This window comes from Trachypithecus francoisi, unplaced genomic scaffold (genome assembly GCF_009764315.1).
Source record: "Trachypithecus francoisi isolate TF-2019V2 unplaced genomic scaffold, Tfra_2.0 Lachesis_group0, whole genome shotgun sequence".
Taxonomy (NCBI): Eukaryota; Metazoa; Chordata; class Mammalia; order Primates; family Cercopithecidae; genus Trachypithecus; species Trachypithecus francoisi.
The window spans coordinates 63,187,328-63,197,703 of NW_022681453.1; the positions used below are offsets into that span (position 1 = coordinate 63,187,328).

Here is a 10,376-nt window from a genome sequence, read left to right on the forward strand (position 1 = left end):
CACTTTCATTTTCTCAGATATTCCAGCCTGTAGTTTGGTTCCTGTCAATGCCTGTGGCCTTGAAGTCTGACTTACCCAGACTGCCTTATCATGCCGTGCTCAGACCTTTCTGTCCACTCTCCCCTCATTCTCACTTTGTCCCTGGATCCCCTCCCCATCCTCACTCCAGCCAACAAATATTTATTGAGAACCTGCTTTACAGCCACACTCCCTTCACCTTAAGAGATGCCAGCAGTCAAGGTGATGCAGTTACTCCCTGGATACCTCGCTCACAAGCTCTGGGCCACCCTGATGTGCTACCAAACAAGATCTGTGGTCAAGTGGGAGGAAATGAAAAGATAATGAAATACTGAATTAACCAAAGAAGGCTTCCTGGAGGGAGGGAACTTAAAATAAGGGATACAACTTAGAGACTGGTGTAAAGAAAGGGAAAACAGATTCCTTTTCTCCTCGTAGGTGTTGGTGGCAATCTGGTGGCCATTCAGACCAGCCGAATCTCAACCTACTTACACATGTGGAGCGCACCTGGTGTCCTGCCTCTCCAGATGAAGAAATTTTGGCCCAATCCATGTTCTACTTTCTGCACATCAGGTGGGTGTCATGTCTTTCAGAGGCCATCATAGCCATTTCTTTAAACAAGAAAACATCTGTGTCATTGGAATCTGGTGTTTGTAGCAATGGATGCCTGAAGCCAGGGCTGATCTTGGCACACATCACCTTCAGGACCCCAGAAATGAGACTCCCTGGCCCTGCCTTTCCTTCATTCCTTCATTCAATTTTTTATTGAATGTCTACTGGGCACTAGGTGTCGGGTTAGTGGTGAGACAGGGAGAGCTGATTTCTTGCCCTTGGAGTACCCAGTATAGAAGAGCAGATAAACACAAGTGAGCTCATAATTACAAACTATGGTGGGTACTGAGCAGTAAAAGTGCAGACTGCAGTGAAAAAGAATTAGAAGAGATACATTTGGGATAGGGAAGCTCCTCCCTGAGGACAAGTGGGTGTTGCTGGGAGGAGGAGGGCCAGAGAAGAAGGGGCTTTCAGGGCAGTAGGTACAGTCTAGCAAAGGCCCAAAGGCAGGGAAGAATATGGCAAGCCTGAAGAACTGAAAGGCCAACGTGGCCTGAGCTGAATGGACAGGAGGGGATGAAGGGTGCTGAGGCCAGAGAGGCCAGAAGGAGGTGATCAGACAGGGCCTTGAGGACGGAGCCTGGATTCTACTCAGAACCACTGGAAGCTTTTGGAGATGTTGTATCTTTTTGTTGGCTTTGAAAAACTCAATCTTTTTTCCTGTTACATTGTTTTGGATTTCCTTTCTGTTTTAAGAATTACCTTTAGCTGTCTTTTGGGTTGGCTGCTGGCACGTTTCTGAAGGATATTTTCACTGGTTATAAAATTTGGTGTTGATAGTTTTTTTCAAACACTTAAAAAATGTGTCGCTTCCTTCTGATTCCATGACTTATGATGAGAAATCTGCCATTTCCATGTGTTTTGCTGTATAGGTATGGTGCCATTTTTCTCTTGCATATTTCAAGACCTTGTCCTTAGTTTCTAGGAGTTGGATTATGATATGTATTCGTATGGACTTCTTGGGGTTTATCCTATTTGGGGTTTGCTAGGCTCCTTGAACACATGGATTTATATCGTTTGTCAAATCAGAAAATTTAAGCCATCACTTTTCAGCTGCACTCTCCTTTTTGATATTCTAATGACATGAATGTTAGATCCTCTGTTACAGCCCCCCAAGTCCCTGAGACTCTGTTTGGTTTTTGCAAAGTCTATTACTCTCCTTGTTTAGATTGGCTCATTTCTATCACTTTTTTCTCCAAATTGACTGATCTTTTTTCTCCTGCCCTCTCCATTCTGCTATTGAGCCTATTCACTAAGTTGTTTGGGACTTTTGGGGGTATTGTATGTGTTTAGTTTTTTTTTTTTTTTTTTTTTTTTTTTTGAGACGGAGTCTCGCTCTGTCACCCAGACTGGAGTGTGGTGGCGAGATATCGGCTCACTGCAAGCTCCGCCTCCCAGGTTCATACCATTCTCCTGCCTCAGCCTCCCAAGCAGCTGGGACTACAGGTGCTCAGCACCACGTCCGGCTAACTTTTTGTATTTTTAGTAGAGACAGGGTTTCACCGTGTTAGCCAGGATGGTCTCAATCTCCTGACCTCGTGATCCACCCGTCTCGGCCTCCCAGAGTGCTGGGATTACAGGCGTGAGCCACTGCGCCCGGCCATGTTTAGTTTTAACATTTCCATTTGGTTCTTCTTTCTATCTTCTTTTTCTTTTCTGAGACTTTCTATTTCTTTGCTTATACTTTCTATTTTTTTGTTTGTTTCAGGTGTGTTTGTGATTGCATGATGAAGCATTGTTGTAGTGGCTTCATTAGAACGGCTTTCATGTGATGCTGACATCTGTGTCATCTCACTCTGCTGTCTGTTGGTTGTCTTTTCTCATCCAGGTTGAGATTTTTCTGGCTCTTGGCAAGATGACTGATTTTCACTTGAATCCACACATTTTGGGTATTATGTGACAAAACTTTGGATCATATTTGAATCTGTACTTAGCTGGCCTCCTTTGACACTGCACCACTGGGGAGAAGGGATGGACTGCTGCCCAGGTGGGGATGGAAGCCTGGGTTCCCCACTCAGCCTCTATTGCTATCCTGGGAGAAGAGGAGCACCTTGTTATTGCTGGGCACAGTGCAATCTAAGTTCCTCACTAGGCCTGCTCTGAGATCGCCCTGGCTGGGGCGGGGAGAGATGCCTTGTTGTTGCTCCCCACATGGCTTCACTGACAAGGTGGGGGCCCCATTAGCACTGGGTAGAGATGAAAGTTCTGAATCTCACCCTGCCAGCCACAGGAGATGATGGTGGTCCCACCAGGCCTTTCCTGACGAGGTCGGGGCTGCAGTTTTTCCCATGGTGTCTGTTGGAGTAGAGTAATTACTATCTGAAACTTGTTTGTTTTGCCGGGCTTCTCCTTTCCTGGCCTTTGGCAAAAAAGATCAGACTTCTGTGGAGTCTGTTTTTTTGAGACAAGGTCTCACTCTGTCACCCAGGCTGGAGTGCAGTGGCACAATCTTGGCTCACTGCAACCTCCACCTCCCTGGTTCAAGTGATTTCTCCTGCCTCAGCCTCCCGAGTAGCTGAGATTATAGGCGTACACCACCATACCCAACTAATTTTGTATTTTTAGTAGAGAGAGGGTTTCACCATGTTGGCCAGGCTGGTCTTGAACTCCTGACCTCAAGTGATTGCCTGCCTTGACCTCCCAAAGTGTTGGGATTACCGGCGTGAGCCACCGCACCCAGCCTATGGAGTTTTGTGGGGTTTTTTTGTCTATTTGTATCTGCATTTCTTGATGGCTGAGGCCAGGACTCAGTCTTGGATATGTGAGACAAATAAAGAAGGAGAAAAAGGACAATTTAGGGGACTCACGACCATGTTGTTCATTGCAGCCTAAGGTCCCCAGCCAGCCTTTCAGAATCTGCTTACGTTTGTTTTATATACAGTGTTCAGGGCTTTCAGTTGTACTTAATGGGAGAAACAGGATGAAGTATGTCTTCCCTATTTGTTCAGAAGTCAAACTCCCTGTTATATTTTCTAACTTGTCATTTGAATATAGAAAAGCTGTTATTTTCTGTGTTATTTGTGCACCTAAACATTTTATTGAATTCTTATTGTTTACATGGTTTTCCTATAGATTTTCTTGAGTTCTCATACCAACTTCCAGTAGTAGCTTCTTCCAATCCTTTTGCTGCTTCTTTTTGACATTTTTTTAAATAATACTTTTATTCCTTGTCTGATTTCTCATCATGAATAGATGTTGTTGCTCCTCTGCACTAGCTTTGAGCTACATGTGACCTTTTTTCTCCTTTTCTTTATTATTTTGGTGAAATACATATATTAACTCAGAGGCAAATGGAGACCTACTTTTCATTAGAACTCTATTTCCATTTGAGAAATCAATCATATTCATGTTAGAATTTTTGAAAGTGTTTGTGGTAGGGCCAGGGTCAATCACACTTATTGTAAAGCCTCACACTCAGAGCATGGGAATCTAAAGGAAACCCGGGGCTCACTGGCACATTGCAGGTGTGCTGACAGGGCCACAGAGGCTGCTGTGAAGAAGGGGCTGCCCGAGGTCCCCTTTTGAGCCAACTGCCCTCCCCAGATCACCAGCACTGCATTGAGTGGAGCAGCGCACCCAAAGCTCTTTTCCTCCTTAAGCCCCTTGCATGTTCGCTCTTGTCTGCTCAAACTCCTCTCCCCCAAATTCAAATCCCAGCTGAAATATCTGCACTAGCTCATCCCCACTGATACACACTTCCTGCTTTTTGCCCTTCTTTTTACCCTTATTTTCTTCAAAGTACTTGTCAGAATTTGAAGTAGCCTTTCTTGCTCCTTTTTATTTCTGCTTACTTGATTCTTGTTTCTCTTCTCTAAAATATCAGCTCCACGAGGGAAGGGGACAGACTGTATCCCCATCTGCCAGAACATGCTTGCCACAGAGTAGGTGTGCACTGAACACTTGGGAATAAATGGATGAGTGAGTGTGGATGCCTCACTAAGGACTGTCACAGGCCAAAGTGGCCTCGCTTCAGGTCACATAACCTCCTTGGTTCTGTTTCTTTCAGAAATCAATTCCATGTCAGCTCGAGTCCTGCTCTTGCTGGTGGTCCCAGGCCATCTGATTTTCTTCTACATCATCTACCTGGTGCAGGGTCAGTCAGTCATAAACAGCCAGACCTTTGTGGTGCTCTACCTGCTGGCAGGACTGATCCAGGTAAGCCTGACTGCAGCAGCAGAGGTGCACAGCTGGGTAGTCAGCCAGCAGCCTTGATCTCCTGTCTGAGTGAGAGGCTGAAGGAGGCGGGTGGGGGTGGCTGGACATGTGGGGCACAGTCCCTATCTTCCAGGAGTTGAGTCAACTTGTCAGATACAGAGGCCGCTCCACACGGCACACCACACGCTGCGTGCCACACACTCCACACTACACAGCGCATTGCACACATTCCACACCACACCACAAACTCACCACACACTCCACACCACACAGCACATCCCATACACTCCACACCACACACGTACCCCACACGATCCACACCACACATTCCACACCACACATTCCACACCACACACTCCACACCACACACTTCACACCACACACTCCACACCACACAGTGCATCCCACACATTCCACACCACACCACAAACTCACCACACACTCCACACCACACACTGTACCCCACACATCCACACCACACATTCCACACCACACACTCCACAACACACACTTCACACCACACACTCCACACCACACAGTGCATCCCACACATTCCACACCACACCACAAACTTACCACACACTCCACACCACACACTGTACCCCACACGATCCACACCACACACTCCACACCACACATTCCACACCACACACTCCACACCACACACTCCACACCACACACTTCACACCACACACTTCACACCACACAGTCCACACCACATACTCCACACCACACACTCCACACCACACACTCCACACCACACAGCGCATCCCACACATTCCACACCACACACTCCATACCACCCAGCACATCCCATACACTCCACACCACACACTGTACCCCACACGCTCCACACCACACACTCCACACCACACACTCCACACCACACACTCCACACCACACACTCCACACAACACACTCCACCTCACACACACTCCACACCACACACACACTCCACACCACACCACACACACCCCACACCACACACTCCACACCACACACTCCACCTCACACACACTCCACACCACACACTCCACACCACACACTCCACCTCACACTCCACACCACACACCCCACACCACACACTCCACACCACACACTCCACCTCACACACACTCCACACCACACACTCCACACCACACACTTCACACCACACACCCCACACCACACACTCCACCTCACACACACTCCACACCACACACCCCACACCACACTCCACACCACACACACACTCCACCACCACACACTCCACCTCACACACACTCCCACCACACACCCCACACCACACACTCCACCTCACACACACTCCACACCACACTCCACACCACACACCACCTCACACACACTCCACTCCACACCACACCACTCCACCTCACACACACTCCACACCACACACCCCACACCACACACTCCACACCACACACTCCACCTCACACACTCCACACCACACACCCCACACTACACTCCACACCACACACTCCACCTCGCACACACTCCACACCACACACCCCACACCACACACTCCACACCACACACTCCACCTCACACACACTCCACACCACACTCCACACCACACACTCCACCTCACACACACTCCACACCACACACCCCACACCACACACTTCACACCACACACTCCACCTCACACACACCCCACACCACACACTCCACACCACACACTCCACACCACACACTCCACCTCACACACTCCACCTCACACACATTCCACCTCACACACACTCCACACCACACACTCCACCTCACACACTCCACACCACACACTCCACACCACACACTCCACACCACACACTCCACCTCACACACACTCCACACCACACACTCCACACCACACACTCCACCTCACACACACTCCACACCACACACTCCACACCACACACTCCACCTCACACACACCCCACACCACACACTCCACCCACACACTCCACCTCACACACCTCCACACCACACACCCCACACCACACACTCCACACCACACACTCCACCTCACACACACTCCACCTCACACACTCCACCTCACAACACTCCACACCACACCACACCACACACTCACACCACACACCCACCTCACACACACTCCACACCACACACCCCCAACCACACACTCCACACCACACACCACACCCCCACACCACACTCCACACCACACCACACTCCACACCACACACTCCACACCACACACTCCACACCACACACTCCACCTCACACACACTCACACCACACACTCCACCTCACACACACTCCACACCACACACCCCACACCACACACTCCACCTCACACTCCACACCACACACTCCACACCACACACTGCATACCACACACTCCACCTCACACACACTCCACACCACACACTCCACACCACACACTCCACCTCACACACTCCACCTCACACACACTCCACCTCACACACTTCACACCACACACTCCACACCACACACTGCACACCACACACTCCACACCACACACTCCACACCACACACTCCACCTCACACACTCCACCTCACACACACTCCACACCACACACTCCACCTCACACACTCCACCTCACACACACTCCACCTCACACACTCCACACCACACACTCCACACCACACACTCCACACCACACACTCCACCTCACACACACTCCACACCACACACTCCACCTCACACACACTCCACACCACACACTCCACACCACACACTCCACACCACACACTCCACCTCACACACACTCCACACCACACACTCCACACCACACACACTCCACACCACACACCCCACACCACACACTCCACACCACACATTCCACACACTTCACACCACACACTCCACACCACACAACCCACACCACACACTCGACATCACACACTCCACACCACACACTCCACACCACACACTCCACACACTTCACACCACACTCCACACCACACAACCCACACCACACACTCGACATCACACACTCCACACCACACACTCCACACCACACAACCCACACCACACACTCGACATCACACACTCCACACCACACACTCCACACCACACAGCGCATCCCACACACTTCACACACCCCACACCACACAGCACATTCCACACACTTCACACCACACACCCCACACTACAGACTCCACACCACACACCCCACACTACACACCCACACCACACTCCACACCACACACTCCACACCACATACTTCACACTACACACCTTACACCACCCAGCACATCTCACACACTCCACACCACACACTCCACACAGTGCACGCCACACACACTACATGCTGCATGTCACAGTGCATGCCACAGAGTGCATGCTGCATGCTACACGCTATACATCTTGCGCTACGTACTGCACTGCATAGTACACATTTCATCCTGCACATCACCCCTCACATTATATACTGCATGCTAGACACGGCACACCACATGCCACACACTTGCATGCAGCACGTTCATCATCACAGGATAAGAGGAGCAGCCCTGAGGATGAAGCATGTTCCCATGGAACAGGCTGATGAGTGGTCCAGCCATCCACTGCCTCCCCAATGGTGGGTGGGTACCAGGCCCCTGCAGGGGGTGCTGCTGCAAGGCATGCATAGACATTGATCAGGCCTGGACAGCAGTGAGCACGGTGGTGAAGGAGATTAAGCTGGTGCCTGTGCTGGGCAGGTATTCAGCACACTGTCTGCCTACACTGCAGCGGGCTGATGGTCCCCAGTGGGCCTGGGGCCTTTGCAGGGAGCACTGTGGGCACTGGAGGGCAATTCTGTGGGTGTGATGTTGGTACTGGCACTTTCTCATCTTCCCAAGTTTATGGCATTTGTAACTGTGGTATGTTCCTGACCCTAAAGAGTAGGATTAGGGAAATCCAAGAAGTTGTCCTGAGCAGCAGCAGCAGCTTATGACTCCAGTTGGGGAGAAGGAAGGAGCTGGGGTCAGCCTGGACAAGGGACTAAGGAGCCATGAGACCTGAGCAGGCTTATGTGGACTACCCCATGGCATCTTCAGGAAGGGCTGACTGTCCTAACCTCCAGGGGAGAAGGGCTCAGGCAAACCCAAATGAACATCTCAGCAAAGTCCCATGAGTGGAGCCTATCGCAGCAGAGAGAGCCCCAGCTGGTGAGTGGCAGTGGGTCTGACTGGCCCTTCAGGGTGCCAGAAGCAGGACCCACCAGAGGGCGTCTAGGAATGTGCAGACGAGGATCACCTCTCTAGCCACTGCTTGAGCTCAGAGCTGGGCTTCAGAACCCAAGAGAAGCTGGAGGTAGGAGGTTGGCTGGGGTTGACATGTCCACCTTGGTGTCTCTCCTTGGGCCTCAGCTAGTGCTTCCTGCCTGTACTTGGCTTTCTGACTTGGTCTTTTTTGTCTCTTCACCCTTCTGACAGGTGACAATCCTGCTGTACCTGGCAGAAGTGATGGTTCGGCTGACTTGGCACCAGGCCCTGGATCCTGACAACCACTGCATCCCCTACCTTACAGGGCTGGGGGACCTGCTCGGTACTAGCCTCCTGGCACTCTGCTTTTTCACTGACTGGCTACTGAAGAGCAAAGCAGAGCTGGGTGACATCTCAGAACTGGCATCTGGACCTCCCTAACTGGGCCCTGCTGGTCCCATTTGCTCATTAGAATTTCCTCTCACATCAGTGGGGTACAGAATTCAGTTTCTCCCTTCCCAGGTCCTTGGGATGGTTGACCCCTGCCTCTGCAGTAGCCTTTTGTGAGTCTGCTAAGGTAGCTCTCACACACCTCGGCTCTGGGGTTGATACCTGAGCCCGCAATAGAGCCCTGAAATCGAGAGCACAGCTTGAGTGTGTGAATATGATGTGTGCACATGCTTAATGACCGTGTGAGTGTGCACGCATTTGTGGAAAGGAGGATATTCTGGCCTGAGAAGCTAAAGAAGAGGCATGTCCAGTATGCTTTGCAGGATGTATTTGCTCCTTTCCATTCCCATGCAGCCCAGATTGGGGTGGAGCAGGAAGGAGCTCCTTTCTGTTCCCAAGCCTCAGGACTCTTGAGCTGTGGCTTACTTGCTGGTTCAAGCTCCGTGGGCCACACTGCTGCTGTGCCAAGAAGGTGTACAGCCTCCCCAGGATGGGGCCTTGTACAACCCTTCATCCGTGCTCAACATTTAATCGTGTCCTAGCCGTCTTTTGATTTTCCTTTTTGTTTGTTAGCAAAAACCTCTATTTAGATTTCAGTAATCAGAGAAGTGTAAAATAAAACAGATTATATTGTACTTGACTTTTTATGTCTTTAAAGATAGTTAATGCAACCCTGAGGCTTGGGGGTCTATAAATAACAAAAGCATCTGGCATTTCTCTAGTTCAGTTTTTCTCAAAGTGGTCTTCAGCCTAGAAACATCAATGTCACCACAAAACTTGTTAGAAGTGCAAATTATTATCCCTCACCCCCAGGCCTGACCAGCCAAATCAGCATCTCTTGGGAGTAGAGCCAGCTATATGGGTTCCACAAGCCCTCCAGGTTTCTCATGCACACCCATGTTTGAGAACTACTACTTGAGAACATCATCTTTAAAAAATGTATGATTGTTTCCTGTCTCTTAGTCGCTCATCAGGACAATTGTAGCCGT

At 50.1% G+C, this 10,376-nt stretch overlaps 1 protein-coding gene across 4 annotated transcripts in view; it reads left to right on the forward strand.

Moving 5' to 3' along the window:
* The window catches only part of SLC41A3 (solute carrier family 41 member 3), a 77,345-nt gene extending 67,318 nt beyond the window's left edge, over positions 1-10,027 (forward strand). For all 4 annotated transcript variants that reach the window (XM_033210944.1, XM_033210942.1, XM_033210945.1 and 1 more), the window contains 3 exons: positions 457-591; positions 4,637-4,785; positions 9,169-10,027. In XM_033210944.1, the coding sequence (XP_033066835.1) occupies positions 457-591; positions 4,637-4,785; positions 9,169-9,378 (494 nt within the window). In that variant the 3' untranslated portion in view covers positions 9,379-10,027. The remainder of the gene's footprint in view (positions 1-456; positions 592-4,636; positions 4,786-9,168) is intronic.
* The last annotated feature ends 349 nt before the right edge of the window (positions 10,028-10,376 follow it).